The sequence below is a fragment of the Argiope bruennichi genome, chromosome 10 (assembly GCF_947563725.1).
Source record: "Argiope bruennichi chromosome 10, qqArgBrue1.1, whole genome shotgun sequence".
Classification (NCBI taxonomy): domain Eukaryota; kingdom Metazoa; phylum Arthropoda; class Arachnida; order Araneae; family Araneidae; genus Argiope; species Argiope bruennichi.
Genome location: NC_079160.1, coordinates 126,719,564 through 126,740,957, shown reverse-complemented (window position 1 = coordinate 126,740,957; position 21,394 = coordinate 126,719,564). Strand labels below are relative to the sequence as shown.

At 26.9% G+C, this 21,394-nt stretch overlaps 1 protein-coding gene across 1 annotated transcript; it reads right to left on the bottom strand.

The window, feature by feature from the left end:
- Nucleotides 1-1,536: 1,536 nt before the first annotated feature.
- On the bottom strand, nucleotides 1,537-21,131 carry LOC129988758 (T-complex protein 1 subunit beta-like). The gene is made up of 10 exons (XM_056097025.1): nucleotides 21,014-21,131; nucleotides 17,350-17,493; nucleotides 12,748-12,865; nucleotides 11,727-11,916; nucleotides 11,092-11,294; nucleotides 8,392-8,576; nucleotides 6,685-6,832; nucleotides 5,943-6,295; nucleotides 3,539-3,638; nucleotides 1,537-1,924 (listed from the first exon to the last, which is right to left on the bottom strand). Exons 1-10 carry the CDS (start codon nucleotides 21,014-21,016, stop codon nucleotides 1,752-1,754), a joined length of 1,617 nt encoding a protein of 538 aa, XP_055953000.1. The 5' UTR covers nucleotides 21,017-21,131; the 3' UTR covers nucleotides 1,537-1,751.
- Between the last annotated feature and the right edge of the window lie 263 nt (nucleotides 21,132-21,394).

Here is a 21,394-nt window from a genome sequence, read left to right as displayed (position 1 = left end):
AAGGGAAAAATGCAGGATGGATGACTAGAATTTTACAGTTGGGCCATAACTTATGTAAAATAGAATCTTTTCAAGGAAATGCTATTTGGACCAACACATTTTGTTTCAATAGATATAGAAACATTCATTTTTAAAACTATCATTCTTGAAATGATAAAAATCCATTTTTGGTACAAGAGGTTCATCATCAGTGACAATTTTCTATAAATGAGTGGTGGGGCATTATTAGAAACTCCTTGGTTGGTTCAATTTTGTGTAACAGTAATCTGTTGTGACAGATATGTTCAGCTAGCTTCCATTGGCATTCTGCTTGAACAAAGAAAGGACCTGATGGATTCTAAGGATCGAATTAAAGACCTAAAGGATCGAATTCACAACTGATGAAATGATTTTTATCCCTTTTATATAAAAACTATGTTGCAATTGTCGACCAATCGAAATTAACATTATGGACAATTAGCAAATTTCTTTTAAGTCATGATGATTGGATAATGTATGATTACACAGATATTTACATTTTTCTGTACTGAATTAATTTGCATTTCAGAAATAAAAATTCATATGTTCATATTTCACCCCCCCCTCTAAAAATAAAAATATGCAAGTTTTACAAAGAGAAATGCGAAAGAATATTCTTGTGTGCACATATGAATATAAGAGAAAGATTTTACTAATCGATACATCTATTCTATGAGGACATATAAAAATTAATTTGTTTAAAGCTTTTCCTATCACTCTTTATGAAAAATAAAAATGTTATCATAAAAGCATCCACTTTATTTAATGAAACTTTGTAATTTTAAGTAAATATTAAGAGCAACATTTAGGTAAATAAAAGCTTGTTTCATTTTTTGGAACACTCTGCACAAGATGTAGCAAATTTATTTTACTAAAATATTTATTTACTTCAAAATAAAAACCTAACAAATATAACTAATTTTTACATATAAACAATCCAATTTTGATTCTAAAACGTTTTTTCACATTTGATTTGATTGATTTAATTTGTTTGTGTCCTATTAGCATATGTTTTATTTGATTAGCATAAAATAGGATTTAATAGCCAAGTTTAATAATAAATTAATTATTCTGATTTGTTTTAACAGTTGTTGCATTTTATTATGAGATTTAAATAATATTAAGAATCTGATTACATTCTGAATTCATCATCAATCATTAAAAAATTCTGTAAAACTCATCCTAGGGTTGCAAGTCTGAAACACTTGTTCTAGAGGAAAGTGAGATTGATAATTTTTTAGGAGCCTTCTGCAGACAATAAATATAAAATATTCATGATATAATCATAATCCAACACCGATTTTTAAAAGTTATTATTAAAGCTTTTAATATCCAAAATTTAACTACAATCTTCCAATTATGAAATCTGAATATGTATTTTAATTCCACTGTATATTGCTCTTTCATACAAAATATACTGTTTTCACTATGCACTACTTTTTTGCTCTATAATAAATGCATTGCCAAGAAGAAGTGTTTCATAAAAATGCTATTAAATGCTTGCAAAAAAGAACAAACTCAAAGAATAGAAGCAGTTTTATTTCATGTTCCATGAAAATAATTAAGGCAAATGATAATTGGTTAAGTCAGACTGCTCATGTTTTAATAGTGAGATGCAAACATATATGATGTCAGTAACCAGCAGACACTGCAAGAAAGAAAAAAGCATTCATGATATTCTTGAGTAGGTAAAAAAAATTGTTGCAATAGTCTAACAAATGTCCTTTGCTGAACTAACAATGCCTATCATCAGGATTACGTCTTCTAGGAGCTGCTTTAATAATGCCATCTACCCTCAGAATCATTTCTGCAGCTTCAGTTGCACCACTAATCACTTGACTCTTGACTTTGAAGGGTTCTATAATTCCTAACTTCATCATATCATCAATCTTGCCTTCCGTCATATCTTAAAATTAATAGAAAAAAAAATACATAAAATGCACAATATAAAAATTTTAAATAAATCTTCCACTTTTAAAAACATAAATATATAAAAAAAGAAACAAATTATGTAATTCATTTCTCATTTTTATTTTATATTTGCTCTATTCTTTCTGATGAATTACTCTAATGCATATTGAATTATCTGAAGAATATTAACAAAACTATTAAACTTGATGGCAATCAAGAAATATTAATTAAGTAAACATATGACAAAATGAAATCTTCATTTTAAACTTTATCAAATCTTTTAGTTTTGTATTCAGAATTAAAATTAAGAAATATATATAGATATTTAAAGGTCTTATCCCCTACCTCTGCACAAAATTGTGGATCTTCGGTAAGCTTGCAAATGCCTAGCATGACATTGGCAAAAAACAGTTTCATAATACAGAGCTTTAGCTTTAAATCTGGCATTTTTATTGATTATATTATGTGAATATGTATTTTGAGTGCCTTTATCTGACTGTAAACAAAATATGAAGTAGAACTTCAGTTGTAGTTACAAAGTCACATACTGAATTTCATTGATTTAAGTCAGTGTACTCATGAGTTACTGCATTTACATGCATGCGAAAATACAGACAATAACTACCCCATGTTGGATTCCATTCTAAATTTCACATGGATCTACAATTTAGATCATAAATCTGTATACGAAATTTTATTTGCCTAGCTCTTTTTGTTTTGTAGTTTTCACATTAACTTATATTCAGACAGTCAATCAGACAGACTTCCTCTGAATGCATCTCTCTCAAAACTTAAGAATACTAACTTAAAGATCCAATTTCACCTATCTAACTCAAAACGTTTTTGACTTGTGTCACAGACAGATAACCATAATGCATATATTTATTTTTCGAATTTAAGAAGGTGTCAAACACGAAAAATTCATCAAAACTTTGATTTCAAATTTCTTGATGTATACAAGAAAATAAAAATTAAGTACATCTAATTATTAATCAGAACAGATACATGCATTTCTAATTTAGAACAGAGAAAGTAGGAAAATATAGACAAAACAATATAGGTACAGTTCAACATATAATAACTATTATAATTTTTTTTATTAATGATAGATAAATAACATTAACTCCTTAAACTGTGTATGAAAAAAATCTCTTAGTGCAACTTTCATTATCACTTATACAAACAACTCTGTTCTTTACACAAAAGCAAAAGAAAGTTATTTTATAAATGAACATAAATATTTATTATTGTATGATTAGAAATAAATTACAGATAGATATTTGGCAAAGATATATATGCATTTGGGAGTTAAAATAGATTCAGAGATTTTGTAGGGCATTTATATATGGTATGGTCTCTCTTATATATATATAAAGAGTCTGCAAAAAATAAAATAACAAACATAATTATTTGTATTTTGAAATTTGTTTTTTAACCATTACAAAAGCACGACACATTATTTGTAAAATATACTACAAAAATAAATAAATAAAATAAAATAAACGCAAAGTATTTTATTCCCCTTCCCCCTCTCTTCTACTGAATTTACACAAAACAAAATCATATCAATATTACATATTAGGTTAACAAGAAATTCATCTCCACTTACTTAGTCCATAAGTAACTTTTCCCTCAGCATGAGCTGACCGTAGCTCAGTCACAAGTTGGGCACTATCATAGCCACCATTATCACAGATAATGGTTGGAATCTGTAAGAATATTTTTAAATTCATCATTAAAATACTTCATTTTTAGTAGAATTTGATCATTCGGTTCATTCACATCTTTTACAATCTAACAGATGTAATTTAACTGAATTACAAAAAGCTATGGAAATCGTAACTGACTGCAAATCTAATGAAGTACACAAAGGTGAAGCTTTAACAATTGATCTGCAGCAAACACAGATAATCGGCATCCAGTATGCAACAAGGTGCATAGTGAGAAGTTGATGCAAAAATTAAGCACCTTTTTACATTTATGCAAAAGCAAACCTGCATATTTCTAATTTTTAAAATTTGTGCTTAGGAATAAAAAAATTGAAGAAAATAAAAACCATTAGTTTTTCAAATAATAATGCACTTTGTGGATGTAAACAAGGTGCATCTTTTTTAAAGAACAAAATTTTGAGCATGAAATCAGTTTATATATATATATATATATATATATATATGGCACCAATGGTTCAGATGTGTGAAATTTTTAAAGAAAAGGTTGAAGGTTATTAGCAGTATAAGAGAAGAAGCTAATTTCAGGCATAATCAATTTAGCCCACCTATAATATTAGTTGCCCACTTGCTGGTATAACAATTGTACCTGCCTGTAAGCTAAAGGTTAACAATGCCCAGGAGGTCAATTTTAAACAATCATACCTACAAATTTCCAATTTGCAAAGCTTGATATATGAATATTTGGGTGCTTTACCTTAATAAGGAATGGTAATAAATGGATTAATTCGCAAATACTATTAAATAGGATTGACTGTTACTAAAGCTTTATCTAGAATAGAGGTAACAGAAATTGCACAGTTCTTAGTTAGAAATGTTCTAAAAATTGGGAAAGATAGATGAAAAACATTTTTATAAAGCCTCGCAACAGAAATTGACAATTTGAGTATAATTTCCCAACCCACTGTTCACTATTCCCTGATGAAGAGATCTAATAAAATGCTTGCAGAACCTGCAATCCACAGAAGTTGACGCAGAAAATCAAATTGTATCCTGCAACTTATTGCACATTCTGGTAATCTCCAAAATAAAGTTTACTAAGTTCCTTTCTTCCTTACTCATGGAAGAAAGGTCTTCTTGGATCTCTTAACATTTAACTACCTTACACCTTTAATAGAGCAACTCACAATTATGTAACCCACTAACTGACAAATGCCGAAATGATACAATAATTTATGAAGATTCCTATTTTAAAGTCTCAAGCTTAAAATAAATTTTATGAATAAAGGTACCATCCAGCATAATATAAAGGTAATCTCTTATTGATTCTCACACTTGCTCAAGAACGTGGATTGTTCTGAAGAACGAAGAAGTCCATATTAAGTGGTACAAAAAGTTTCAAAAGTTATGCATCAAGTGCAATTTAGTAACAAACCTCATCCAAGGTTCAAATTACAATTAGATTATGAGACTCTGAGACTAAGAAAATGAGACTTTATGACCCATATCATTACCTATAAAACCAAATGAATAAAGGAAACAACATTCCTCTATTTGCTATGCTATGATCGTGTCTAAATCATCTATGCCCCAAAGACAAAGTGAGGAGGGAAAAACAATTGATAGCATAATGTGCGGCAATCTACTCTAAGTCTGCACAGTACATAGAGATGCTTGTCTAATCTATGCCTAAAGTCATTATCTATAAAGGAATGCTGTTTCATTGAGAGAGAGTAGTACTACACATATGAAGTAAATAATCAATGTCAATTTAAAAGAAAAACGTCAAGAAAAATCATGTCATTCCAGAATTTTTAAATATATATCATTATTCTTTAGTTTTTCTTTCTTTAGATAAATTTACAAAAATAGAATTTATTTGTAAGCAATCTATTATTCAACTGATTTTTATATAAAGCAGCACAATTATCTAATTTTGCTATAACATTCAATACTGACATTTTAAATTGCCAGGATTTCGCTAAGCCTATATCAAATATTGGTATTTGTTTCTTATGGTTTTATAGTAAAAATTTACTTACAATTCTTAAAAGAAAAAATATACATAACTTTTTTGTGTCTATTTCTTACTACTTCTTAGTAAGAAACAGACAAAAAGAAAAAAAAAATGTTATGATAATATATATAATAAGCATATATGTAAAGTATATATATAGCAATATATGCTTTATGAAGCATATTACTATAATATATGCTTTACAATCGCATATCAATTATTGATTGTTTATATAATATAGCAATTAATACAATATAATTGCAAATTAAATACCATTAATTTAACATAAAAAATATGAATAAGCTAAAACAAAATTATAAAAGATGAACCTGGGTTAAAGCTCTAGCATATGCTTCCATAGCCAAAGATTCCTTTCCAGATGTTTCAGCTGCTTTTGCTAGAACTCTCCGAGCCATCAACATTTCTGTGCAACCCCCTCCAAGCACAATTAGGATTTCACTAACAGTTGTTACTAAAACACAAAGTACATCGTGTAATGCTCTTTCAGCTTCATTCAGAATTTGTTCAGTTGCTCCACGAAGAACAATGGTGCAGGATTCACCAACAGGAAGTCCAGAAAACTTCAGCAAATGATCCTCTCCAATCATGACTTCTTCAATGCGGTCACAATATCCCAGCTTCACAGTTTCACAACGTTCTATGTCAGAAACGATTTCACCTCCTAAAATTGAGAAATTGTTATATCAAAAGGTGACAGGAATTTATACTTTATAAAAAATTAAATCAAAATTAACTAAATTCATAGATAATTATTAACTATTCACAATAATTAATGATATAACACTAGGAATATTGTATACATTAACTCATAATGATAATTTCCCAGGCACCATTTTTTTTTTTTTTTTAAATCTGCAATAGTGTAATTTTGAATGTAATATAAAGTTTTAAATATTATTTACACAAATCATGATTTAAAGGGCTTTCAATGTTATATAAAATTTAGATCCAAATATTTATAGTACATTTATATATAGGCAAACATAAATTTGTCAGTAATTATATAAAAGACGAGGCACACAGATATATATTTTACATCAAACAACCTACCAGTCACAAGAGCCAATTTTTCAACACCTTCAAAATCAGCATGCTCAATAGCCATGACACCTGCATCCGCAAAGAGCTGCTCAGGATAATTATATATCAACTGTCTGTTGATGAAAACGTTTATGTTATGTTTCAAGAAGGCATCAACCTGAAGAAGATATTTAATATATTAACATAATTATTCTGAAAATTGTTCTTTGGATTTAATCTTAAAATCATTCATATATCTCTTCAATTTTTGAAAATAATTTAAAATTCTTTTGTGATCTCCTCAAGTCAAAAATATAGGTAAATATGTAAAAATATTTAAAGTTTATTTTAAAATAGAAGATAGAAAGCTTTTAAAGATTGCATCATTAAAATATTATCATAAAACTCAACTATCAATGTAATAATTTTGAAAATGAGATTTTAAAAAAATTATGAACAAATAAATTTTAAATAATACTTAATGTAAAACACAAAAATGCAAATATTACAGAATAATTTAGCACCAATTTTTTATTTCTCTTTATGTACAAACTCATATTGCTTAACAATGCTAAAACTGACTTCTCTTAGGCAATATTACTTTCCACAACCAATGATTCCCTGTTTTATGAAACAAGTAACAGAAGAAATATTATTATAAAAAATGTCCTTTTCATTCTTGGATCCATGCTTTTCCACATGCAGCAGCATGCATTTATTTAATCAGAATCAGGTTTCAGGGAAAGGAGAAGATTTTTACATTTAACTATAAGATGAACTTGGATTATACACGGATTCAGGAGGCATATAAACTATTGATAACTCATAATATTGTCAGAAAAAGATATCAATTCAAAATAAAATACTTTAGAGTAATTTTCATTTACTGTAAGGGGCCATATATGATAAATTATGGCAAATAAATAAGAGTTCAGTTCTTAAAATTTGACAATTCACTTTTTTACAAAATAGTACACTTTTTTTTGTTATTGAATTTTTTTGATAACATTTTAGTAGATACCATCACTATTTTGATAACATAACAATAGATAATTCTCATCACATTTAATGATACATAAAATATTCTTCATTCCACTACTAAAAGTCTTTTTGTCACTTGAATTAGTCTTATAAGCAATCATTATGAAATTTTGAGTTAAAATAGTCAGAAAAGAAACAACACTTAATATACTCTTAGGGAAAAAAAATTGAATGAATAAGTATCACATGGAGCAGTAATCAAGGAAAAAGAACAACAAAGAATTTTGGAAATATGTCCATTCTTTTATGTTTCACTCCTTAGCGGAGTACAATCGTTGAAAAGTAGTAGTCTCTGGATACTGAAATAAACAGTACTTGGATAAATGGATGTTGATTTAGTAATATATTAATAAATTATTGTTATATAATATTCCTTCCTATACATGTACTACAATTTTAAGAAAAATAATTTGAAAGAAGTAAGAAAGGCATAACATTTTAATTATTCAGTTTATGATCCTACAAAAAAGGTCTGATTATAATAACCAAAAATTATATCCAATTCAATTCATAAATAAAATTGATAGTGCAATTTATTTCTGTAATATTTTTTATTAATGAATACATAACATATTTGAAAAAAATTATAAATAAATTTAGCGTATTTCTTTTAATGGATGATATCATTTTGCCCTTTGATAATTCGTCAAAAGCGGTTATAAGAAAGAAAATAAGTTGAAAGAAATAAAACATCACCTTTGCTTTCATCTTCTGGTTTTCAACCAATTCCATATCACCAAGCTTAGCAACAGAGTCCAGAGTTATCCGTGAACCAAAAACTTTAACCTTGTCAGTATCCATAGGAGTATTTGCAATAAGAATTCTAGCATTCTCAACTAATTTAGGTTGATGGACTCCTGGTTTCTTATCCAAAAGAAAACCTTAAAAAAATATTTAAAAATTTCTAATAAATGTAAAAATACTTTTTATACAAATTAAAAAATAGTATTTGCACTGTCAACTTTCAAAATATAATCTAACTAATATAGTCAATAACTGAATTCAAATTAGTTTTGAAAATTTGCAGAAGAACATGCATATGTATACACACTGCTAACAAATAAAGATTAGAATGTTCATTAACTTATATCACTACAGAAATCCGATTATTTAATTAGTGCAAATTAATTTAACTAGCACAGTCAAAATTTAAAAAATGCAATTTAATATATTTTATGACTGAATAACAGGGTAGCTAAGAAATTGAAATAAATTTCCCTGACCAAACTTGCAACATTTCCCTGACTTACGACTTACTTACTTATAATTGATATTAAAAAAACTCACCTAACAAATGTTTACCTATTTCAATTAAAATGTAAAAAATTAACAAATAATAATTTTAAAAAACGAAATACCAATATTAGAGTATTAATAAAAAATATTTGGTTTTAAACAACTAGTCTTGCTTCAAGAGAATTTTAAAAAATTAAAGCATTATTTTGGTAAAATCTTAGGCTTTTTTAAATTCTTTCTCAAATGCCTCAATATTTTTTTATTTTTATTTTTTTTTGAGCTGATACTCTGCTTCCTTTTTCCAAATTTTCATATAATTCCTTTCCTTTCCTTCTTTTCTTTATGGCTTTTATTTGGTTCATGAATTCCTCATATTTAAAATTAAGTGTTTTGAATTTTCAAAACTGCATATTGCACTATTTACTTGAATGTTGTCAAACAATTCTTTTTGCAATAAATATTTGTTTTTTATAGTCTCCTATAAACAGTCCTTATTGATCAAAAATCCTCTCTCAACAATACTGTTAACAAAGTATCAATATTGTCTATAATAAAGATATGACACCATTGCAAGGTTTTAAGTAGAGAGAAAGTTGAGCCAAATTTTATTTGCACCCAGTGTTTTTTTGAAAAGTAAAAAACCGATCATTTCCAAAATATCATTAGGGTTGTTGTCAGCAACATTCATTGCTCTTTTTAAGATAATGAAATTCCAAAAAATTACCATACTCTTGAAAGAAAGCTATCTTGAGCCACTGTTGCTGTGATCATTTCGGTGATATTAGGCTTTGGAAGTAGAGAAATTACAATGCAAAATTGCTGTTTTGTGCATGCTTGGCGCAAATGCAAAAAGGATGGGGGAAAAAATCTGTGCCCTTCTTCCACAGAACTTCATTTCTAATACATAAATTTCAAAAAGTCTGATATTTCTTCTTAATTATTGATAATGCAAGCCAAAATTAAACTGAGAATGCTTTTTTATGCCCTTCCCCCATGTTGGAAAAGAAGATTAACACAATCAACTGATTAGAGAATTCTATGCATTTCTACTAATTAAAAAAAAAAATGAAACGTGTATACTTGCATATGTTGGCTATTTACAGAACAGTACAACAGAGAAGTGAAATTTGGTACAAATATTGTTTAGTGGGCAAAGATAAGTAATTCAGAATGCTACTTTTGAAATTTAAGTAAGATTTTACCAATTTTAGACAATAACTTCTGAAAATAATATAATACAGAAGCTGATTTCTACATCATTTTAAAATTCATTTCAAAGATAGCAATTCACTGATTTTTCTTAAATCTCTTTAATGGTATTTGCAATGAAAGTTCTTCCAGTATTTTGCCAAATTTTTAATTTATTTTATTGTATAATTTTCAACATTTTATTAATATAATGAAATTCAAACCATTTCTATAGTTTTCCCAAATATATAATAACATGAATTTTTAAGGATTTTCCTCCTTTATAAAAAAAGGGGAAAAGTTTCTACTTATTTTACACAGAGTTACATAAGGAGTAGGGAAGTGAAATTAAATTACTGCAAAAGACAAAGTGCAATTTGAAATAGATTACCCAAATACTTCAATTTTTAATAGCATTATGATGTAATAATTTCATTAGAAAGTCAATATACACAGTAAATAGAATAGGAGTGAGGTCTTTGAAATAACACAGTTTAAATATTTGTCACAGTTTAATGCCTAGATACATTTTATTAAAAGAATCATGAACAAGTCATATATAAGAGATTTATATGAAATTAAGCCAATATTTAATCAATTAGACAAGAGAATTATAAACAATATTTCCAATCAACAAGCTGATTACCAAAGAAGGATAATTCTCAAGAAAAGCTGCATGCATTAGATCTTATAAAATAACAAATTTTAGATTTGTTAGATAAAAAAATACACTTTATTTCAAATATTCTTTTTCCATCAAAATTCGTTATTAACCAAGCTTTTGGTAGAACAGTAAATGTCTCAATTGCCTTTGTAACTTTTATCTCAAAACAATCAGAACATTAAAAATTCTGGCTTTGGCATATTGAATTCTAATTTAAGTTAAAAGTATAAGAGACATATAAATATATTTTTTAAAAATTCGATCTCAAACTTAAAAATTTTGAAAAATAAAAAATATGAGATGCTCACCATCATCTAAGAAAGAATCAGTAAGACAACCTCCTAATTTCTTAATGAACTGTATAGCTTTCAGATCTGTATTCTTGTTTAGACGTTTTACTGCAGCAATAGCTATCTTTGCAAAGAAATCTTTATGTCGATTTAATATTTTTGAACTTAGAGCTGTACGAGCAATATTGAGCAAATCTTCTTCAAATTGTTCTGGATTGGAACTGAAAAATAAACAATTTGAAACATTTTATTACAGAACAAGGGAACAGAAAAATCTTAATAAAGAACTGAAAATCTTAGTTCAATAATTAATATTTATTTGAAAAGGATAGAGAATAAATCAGTAAATGATAATTTGAAAATTCAGAATTTAAATTGTCTTACTCGGGAATTAACAGTTAAACCAAAGAACTAAAATAATTATAAAAAATACTTAAAATAACACGTTACATCAAATATATTTATTAATTTTTTTTTCCCTTCTTATCATAATTTTCAATAATCCACATGAATATTTTTAATTTTCACTACATAATATATATATTACAAATAAGTTTTTAAAACAACTTATTTTGAATGTAAAGAGAAAAAAAAGAGACTTAAATATAATTTTTAGTATATGCTATTTTAAAGAAAATGAACTACAATGATACCTTCTATCATAAGAATGTTCCCTCAATGCTGCTTTAGCTTCCACTGCAGCCTTTCGAAAACCAGCTATGATAGTTTGAGGATGTAGTTTTAAAGTAAGAAGTTTATCAGCCTCTTTAAGAAATTCTGAGCATAAAACTGCCACAGTAGTAGTCCCATCACCAACCTCTTTGTCTTGGACTTTAGATATTTCTTTAAATGAAAATCAAAATTTAAAAAAAAAAAAATGCTTACCACATTTATATATATATATATTTATAAATAATAAAACAAAGAATTATTTATACTTTCAAGTAATTCTTCACATAAAAAAATTACTTTGTTACGCTTGAAATATCTCTGGAATTTTATCTTATTAAAATTTCAAGACTATAGAATAACTAGCAACAATCTTAAAAGTTAGCAATACCATATTTTTAAAAACATTTTATAAATAATGTAGTATATAATATATGCTGAACAAAACCTAAATAACCACATTTCAAATAAAATTTTAAATCTTTAAAAATCATAAAGGCAAATAAATTATGAACACGAAAGTTAGTTTATTAGAATTTTAAATATAAGTTGTTGATTAAACATTACAATAATAAACTTCTTTTAAAAATCTAATTTCTTTAATAATAACAGACTATTAACAGATTGAAATTTTAACTGAACAAATTTCAAAAACTAAATAATTACACCATAATGTAAAAAACACCCAATAACAATAAACAAACAAAACCTAAAAATTTAATACATTAAATTTTAAAACTGATATTGGCTTAATTGTTTTAAACTAAATCTCAATTTTTAAAGATATATTTCCATTAGGCAATACACTTTGCAAGAGATGGATCTTGAAATCGTTTATAACATATATTAAATACTATAATTTATAATTACAATGACAAGACATTTGGGTTAAAAAACTTAAATGAAACAAAATGTTTTTTTTTTTGTTTTGTTTCGAAAAGGTATTAGCGACCAAAAAATCATAACTAATAGAGAGGAGGAGCAAAAAAAAAAAAAAGGCATTACCAACAAGAATTTTTGCAGCAGGATTATCTACACCAATGCTCCTTAAGATAGTAGCTCCATCATTTGTTAACTCTACAGATCCACCCATTCTTCTTCCTTCAGAAACTAACATTTTGTCCTAAAAACATTAAAATGCTATCCTCAAATTGTTTTAAAAGTTTAATGAAAAGAAAGATAAATATATATTTAAAGAGGACAATCAAACAATATGACATCAATTTCTGGCTCTGAAGCATCGCTGTAATTTCTTATTAAAAAGCATTGTATAAAAAATACTAACATATTTCAAGATTCTTTTTTCCTTCCACTACTTCTCATTTATAATCTCTTTCCCAAACATTTAATAAACATTTTTTTCTCCAAAACACCAACTAATGAATGTAAATAAATAAGTAAACAAGGCAACAACAAACAAAATAATTTAAATAAAAAAAACAATAGGTAAATCCAGTTTAAACCATAATGATTCATTATTTTAGAATACTGATAATGAAATATTGACCTAAAACATCTGTTGTACCATTTTATTAGGATAGTTAGCCATTTTAACCTGAGTGAGTTCTGCTTGTGTTGTCTGTTTTATTTATGGGGGGGAAAAAAACACTTAATATTCTTATGCCATACAGTTCTTGAATTCTTTTATCCAACCATTACTAGGTCCTCAATCCAGATTAATAATAACTAATTACTAGGTTAAGTTTTGGATAAATATTTTTATTCTCAATGTTAGACATATATATGTAAATGAGGCAATATATAATTGCCATTACAGGTGTTAGAAGATTCCAATTTTAAGAGATTAAATCAACAATTTTATGCAAAAACAACCAGACATTAGAGTTTAATTTTTAATATTTCCTTGATTTAATAATATATGTAGTTGTCTTAAAATTGTAATTAGTAAAAAATAATAATTACAAAACTTTGATAATGCATAAATAATTAGTTTTCCCAGAGCAAGATGGTAAAATACCAATAAAAATACTACATTTTACATTTTTTTCACATTTAATATTATTATAATAAACAAATTAGTACCACAAACAAAATAGGTAAATTTCCTTAACTTTCTCTTCTTGGAGTTATTGCAGGGCCACTATGCATGACCACACATTCTGTATTTGATTTTTATATAAGCAAGAACAATTAAGATCCAACATGGATGGGACGGAACAAGTAAATTTCTTCCCATACTGACTCATTTTATTAAGTAATTTTATTTACAATTTTACAATACTAAGAACTAAAGCATTCCTATGACTACCATCATACAATTGGCAAAACTGGCATAAAATTGATGACAGAACAATGCCTTGTTCTAAGCAAGTTTTTAAAATCATTTTAATAGAAAATAATAGCATCAGTCACAAATGATCAGACTAAAAAGAGATTGTCTTATCGCTTCTTATTTCTAATGTGTAGTAAAAGTCTTTTTAGAATGTTTAACGTTTCTAAAATTTAATGAAAATCTGCTTCTTAACCTATAGAAAAAATTTTTACTTAAAAATATTACAGAATAAACGTTATATATATTGTAAGAAAAAGTGAAAAAGCTTTAACAAGTCTTAGTTTTCATAAATAATGTAAACAAATTAATAAAGTAAAAGAAAATCAGCTCTGTAGTTAGAAGCAAAATGGAAATAATCAGCCAGAGCGTCTGCCCAAAACTTGATTGCATATTACCAGGAAATGCCCCGTGTGGCAATGGCCTACCACAGTTACGGAATATTAACACTATGCATGAATTGAATATTTTCACTGATTCTATTTATCATGTGCTTGTTGGCAAGTGTTTTAGGATTAATATCTGGCAGGCGGTTGAAAGTATCCGAAAAGCAAATTTGGGTTTTAGACACATTCTTCCCAATTGATTAAAACAACAAATTAACTCAAAATTACACTTGTCACAAAATTACATACCAAATTTGATATATATAAGTCACTACAATTTTGAGTTATGGCATTACATATTTCTGAAAGAACAGACTAACATGCGGTGAACCCTTTGTTGGATTTGGCAGATGTTTATACAATAAATATTAAATCTGTGTACTAAATGTTAACGATCTAGCTCTCTTTGTTTTGCAATTACCAAGCTAACTTATATTCGAACAGCAGGACAAATAAGCAGATTTCCTCTGAACTGATATTGCTGAAAATTTGATCGAAATCTGCAAATTTGATATAAAGACCATATATCAAATTTTATCCATCTAGCTCAAAGTGTTTTTATGCTATCTTTGTCAAAGACAGTCATTTTTCAAAAATTTGTTTTCGAATTCAAGGAAGTATGAAACGTGGAGATTCATTACAATCTCAAATAAGAATTTTTTTATGATTACAATATTTTCTGAAAATTTTGTATACGAGAAAAATTAATTGAAGCATTTTTAAAAAAAGTTTTTCTTCAAACCAACTTGACACATTATATTTCATTGTTTCAAAATTTAACAAATGAATTTTATTCAATGAATGTGCTATAAAATTTTTTAAGTTTAAATAAAAGCAAAGAAAGCATTTTCTCCCCCTTTTACTACAATTTTAAAAGCTGCAGAATAATATGATTAAACGATTTGAAGAAGCAATATCATTTTGAATTTCCTTATAACAAAAATCTTTGTTATAAACTGTGCCCAAAACTAATTTCTCAAAAATTATTTTAAAAAATTGACATTCAACCAAACAAAATTTTTTATTTTTCATTTTATATTTATTTATATTATTTTTAACCGTTAAAACAGTGTTAAAATAATTTTTATGCAATAATATTCTTTGATGTTATAATGAAAACCCCTTAAAATGTTATTTTTTTATTAAACTTCGAATTAAAAATTTGAGAAATCTGTTCTTAGTGTGTGTCTAATACCCAAAAAATAACTTCCAAATTTCATGGAAGCTACATTCTAAATTCAATGGCTTTATGCCATTGAATTTAGTTGTTGCTTAAGGACAAGACTTTATATATAAAGAAAGATTTCATTGGGGAAAAATTTCTATAAACATTAAAAGAAGAAAAAAGAATCATTATAAAATGATAAAATCTAAATCTTAAAAAAAAAATTTAAACTTTTTTTATTTTTTTAAAAGTATTTAAGTAGCAGATCCAATGGTTTCTTTTTGTCTTAACCAAAACAAATTTGGCAAAATTAGTCCAACAAATAAAAATATTCAAATGGATGGGGACATAAAAAAAAAATTACATTGGATTTTACGCGATCAACTAACGTAATTTCATACCACAATACAACTCAATTTAGTTACAGTTGAATACCTGTAGTAGGTCATTCAAGCAATTGCTCCAAAACCAAACTTCAATGAGAATAATGTTTGAATATGTTAAGCGTTTTTAAAATAGCTTTTTCCCTGTTAGACATATCGTTTTGGTGCATCAAATTTATCCCGCTATTTTCATATTTTCCGTTTATTGGACCATATCACATATTCTTCTTTAACAACACATAAAACTTTAAATATATACTTACCAGGCATAACTTAAATAAATTCTTCAACATCTAAAACATTAAAAATTGAAATTGGAATATTTTTCGATTCACAATAAGTATGGCATAGTATGAATTTCGTACTGCCCCTTCCATATAACTATTCCAGTATTTTAATAAGTGGCTCATTGTGGAGCCACTTATTAAAAGTGGCTCCATTGTGGAGGAAAAAGAAATAAACAGAAAGTGGGGGAGGGGAGTTGAGGGAGAATCATTAAGTGTTTTCTTAATATGTGCTGGAACCCTTGGAATACATCTATGAATTCTTCCCCTTTGTTGGTTTCCTTTTTTGCTACATCCGGTAAACAAGCCCTTACGACCATGATTTTAAATTATCATATTTTATTTTGTGGGAAAACAAAGCAAAAAGCTTTCAACGTCTTCACAAGAAAATTAAGCACTTTTAAGGTGCTTAAAAATGGTTTTCAAATTTAAGCATTTTTTTATGACGCTACGCATCTTGTGTTTACCAACACTTGATGGTGAACTAAAGATACTAAAAAGATAATTAAATTACTAGAAAAATTGTCAACTGATTTCATGCACAAATACAAAACATACCCACTGATCTCTTGTACCAAATAGGGAGCTAATTCATATAATCTTTTCCCCCTCAACAGGATAAAAAGTTTATTCCTGGCAATTTTTTAGTTGGACACAAGAACCTTTATAGGCTATGTTGGACTAGTATTTTGTCAAATGTAATCAACCTAGAACAGAAATGTCAGCACTAATAATTTATTTTATTATCAGAACACAATCTTCAATACAGATGCCTTAGAAATTAAATTTTTAAAAAATTACTCATGAATTTAAATCTGTCTTGATGATCATGCCTTTTGCAATAATCTATATGAATATCTAATGCGCTTTGTCTATCCAGAGCACTTTTCTTTCTTTAAGATTCTTTAAAGATCTTTTAAGATCAGAGCTCGCATTGTAATAGTAGCATATTCTGCCACTTCCTTTGAATAGCTATTTATTGCATATAATGAACTGTATATAAATATACAAATAGAGAAGAATTCTTTTAAAAGCAACTAAAATAAAGTCAAAAAGAAAAATTTCAGGAAAACTTCCTATTGAATAATTAAATTTTTACCATTCCTTTTGGACCCAAGGTGGACTTGAGCAAATCACCAATGGCGATTGATCCAAAAATGCAAGATAGCCTTGCATCTTCTCTCTTTTCCTCTTCTGCATCACCTTTGAGAATGTGGACTGGGTTGAGAGATGCTGCTGCTGTCTGAAATAATAATAAAGATTTAGTCTAAAATGTAACTTCTTTATTTCGCTACAAATGAAAACAAGTTAAAAAGTAAAAAAGTTAAATCAATAAACAGTAAAAAAATTGTAAACATATACAAACCACTGTATTCTATATGCTTACAATTTTTTCTTAATATTTAACATAGAGGATAAAAACAGTGATAAAAATTATAGAAAAATACAGCATTCAAAAATTATAAAATAAATTACTAAGAATTTTTTAAAATATCTCCAAGCTTTTACATATTAAATACATTATAAAATATAATTTCAGGATTCAGAACCTTCATATACAGAGATGATAAATATAAATAAAGATGGATAAAGACCATTAAAGATTATGGGCACTCCAAAATATGTCAAAACATAAACACGAAACCCAAAAATAAAATTTATACAAAACTTAAGAGTAAAATAGAAAATAATATATATTTTTCTATACTTCCCTTTTACAAATATATGAAAGTTTTTTCTTTTTTAGTAGCAAATCTATCAAAATTCTCAAAACTAAACTTATATGACATATTTGCTTCTATGCTTAATAGAGATAAAATATACAGCCTACCTAGTTGCATAATTGTTCCAATGGGGATTCATAATGCACCTCAGTGAAGAAAATGTGACTATCTTAAATACTAAATAAATTGTGAAATCACTTACACTAAGCTTTCAGCCAGTTACAAATAAAATAATGCAATATGATATAAATATATATTTTATAATTTTCAAATTACATCTATTATTACCAGTGAAACTATTTCTTCCTCCCTACACACAAATGATTGAGTAAATGATAATTTTATGAGAATAAATGTTACATTCATACACATATATGACTAATGTAGGATTAATGCTTTTCTTTTCATTAATTCTTAACAGACTGACACAGATATCTATAGTTCTTTTTTTCCCCACTATGTTATAAAGAAAGTATAAAAATTTTACAAGCAGTATTAAAAATATATATATCAAGTCCTTTGTGAATAAATCCTAAGATTACTTAGCCTTTGGGAACACATTCTGTGTTAATTATTATTTAACGTATCTAACTGTAGTTGTTTTGTTTTTTTTGTTTCATTTAATGTTAATGCTTTTTTTATAGATCTTGGTTCAGCTGCAACATGATACATTTAGCATAAGTTTAAATCCTTGAAATAAGATATCTTTAAAGTAACAGATAATAAATTTAGAAACAAGCATTAAAATTGCATACAATAACTTACATCAGTCATTGTAGGATAACAAATCATTAAAGGAAGAAAAGTTACACCTATAATATCTAGAGAGTATTATTATCAATATATCTCCTTTTTTCAACTGTGTAAAACGATCTGGATTCTGCCAAGTAGATACAACAGCCTATTATTAAATTTTTGTGACATTTATTAATAAGTAAAAATCTCATATATCTTATAGTTATATTAACAATAACAATGAGTTATCAAATGCTCTAAATAGGCGATACTACAAATAACTATGGTTGCATCTTCAAATAGCTACACAGTTATAACATCATGGAACCATTCCCATTAAAAATTTCTAATCTGAGCAATTCTGAATAAACAATCATAATCAAGTATTTCATTATAAAGGTATTTTTGTCTTTGGATTGACACTGATAGGTATAAATAAATCTAATAGTTCAATGGAAGGAGAAATAAAAATAAGTAAATATCAACGCTTCATTAATGAAATCTCTTTTATTTCAAATATACTATTATCTTATAAAGCAAATGTACAGAAATACGAACATAATGAAGAATGTAATAATAAACATTTTCTTAAAACAAAATGTACGAAAAATCTAACTTGCATAAAAATGCAGGCCAAATAAATGCAAAGAAAGGATACAAATAAAAATATAAAATGAAAAACGCAGCAATAAATATCTTATCTACATTTCTTTAAAATTTAATATCACACTTAGGTGGGTTGTTCCAGGTCATTTCAATATACTCTATAAACTTTACTATCTAAAAATTTCATTAGATGTAGTACATATATACTATTCGCTTAGTTAGAAAATATATAAGCTCAATTCCAAATTACAGCTATGCAGATTTTCAAAAATTAGTCTAAAAACCACCAATAGAATTTTTAAAAAATTGTTTTAGTTTTCCTAATTCAGCTAAATAGCTGGGAGAATACCATGTTTCAATATTTTTTTTTTTTTTTTTATATATATATATCTTGTGGTATACAACATACTATGGTTAAACAAACAAACAAAGGCACACACATGGTTTTTCCGGCAAATTGTAGATGAGTGTTCCGATTTGCTTCAGATTTGAATGTCTTCTCATACAAAGTACCCCATTCCAATAGTCCTTTTTTACATGATTTTTCTAATATTCTACAACATTTTACAGTATTAGTAACTGAATTTGTTTTGGATCTTGCATTTAAAAGACTGCATTAATAAATTTATGTACTATATATACTATCTGTTTACTTGAACTATCTGTTTTGCAAGAATCTTGATGAAAACAAAATGTTGACAAATCAAATTTAATTTCAATTTTATGTAAATTTCTTCATCCCACCTTTTCAAACTCTGAAGCTATGTATTCCATTCATATAGTAGTTAGCTTTTTTTTTCCCCTTCCCCTTCCTACTGCACATTGCAAAGAATTAAACTGAAATTATGCAATTAACTTCTGAAATTATTCAGTATTTATATGATCCTTTGTTTCCAAATTGTTCAAATTTAATACATAGCTCTCAGACTACATAATAGTTCTAATTTAAAAAATATACTAAAGACTAGCTAAGTTTTAAACAGATTCAAATTATTAATTTCTGGTTAACACATATATATCAAGCCTGCCCCCCACCCACCCTTTGTTACGAAAATACCATATATGGTGTTTTACCACACCAAAGCAAGTTCAAAAACAATGCGAAATTGATGATAATTTCTTATATAAAATCTACTTTCTGACGGAGAGTCCGGAAGAAATCATTTCCATACCGAAAGGTTTTTAATTCTTTATTTATTGAATGGAATAGCACATTTCCGAAAGAATGACGATTGAGTGCGGCATTGCAGTCGAGATTAATATATATGAAAATAGTCAATGGAAATACTATCAAAAAATGTTATCACTAGATAATCGACACTTTTGTACTATATATTAGAAGCTTTAATTCGTAAATATAGTGTACTTTGAAAAATGGTAATGCACAGCCACATGCATATATAATAAGTTTTTAATTAATATTTACGAGTCTATATGAAAAGCAGATATAAAAATTATACTTGTAATAATGAAATTGATCAAAACGAAATGGTCACTAGTAATGATCATGATAATTTAATTTTTAAATTTAATAATAAATCACAGGGTGACATGCAGCAGTATGTAGACCGGCCCCACGTGTTTGAAAGTACAACAAAAGCAAAAGATCTACAAAGATTACAAGAAAAAATTTTCCAAAACGAAATATAGAACATCCAAAATTATATAAATAGATAAAACTATAAAAGAATACAGTACCATTTTTATTTTCTCATAAAATACCAACGTCTATCCACAGAAAAATGCAATTAGAAAGAAAAATCGAAATATTTAAGGTGTTGCCAACTTCTCCAAACATACCAAATATTAATGCTGTATAATCATACTGCAAAAAAAAAAAAAAAAAAATTCTTTCACGTCAGCAAGGGAAAAATTATTGTTTCGGAAACAAGGGAAAAATTAAAATGTATGGAATAGTTTAGAAGTTATTATAAATTTGTCATCGGTCTGCAAATCCGATGGCAATCCTGCGATTGATCCTTCTTATAATAGTTATTTTTCACATATTAACATTAAAATCTTGTTCGTGAAAGAACAGAAAAAAAATTTAAATAAATATTACTATAATAATTTAATTAA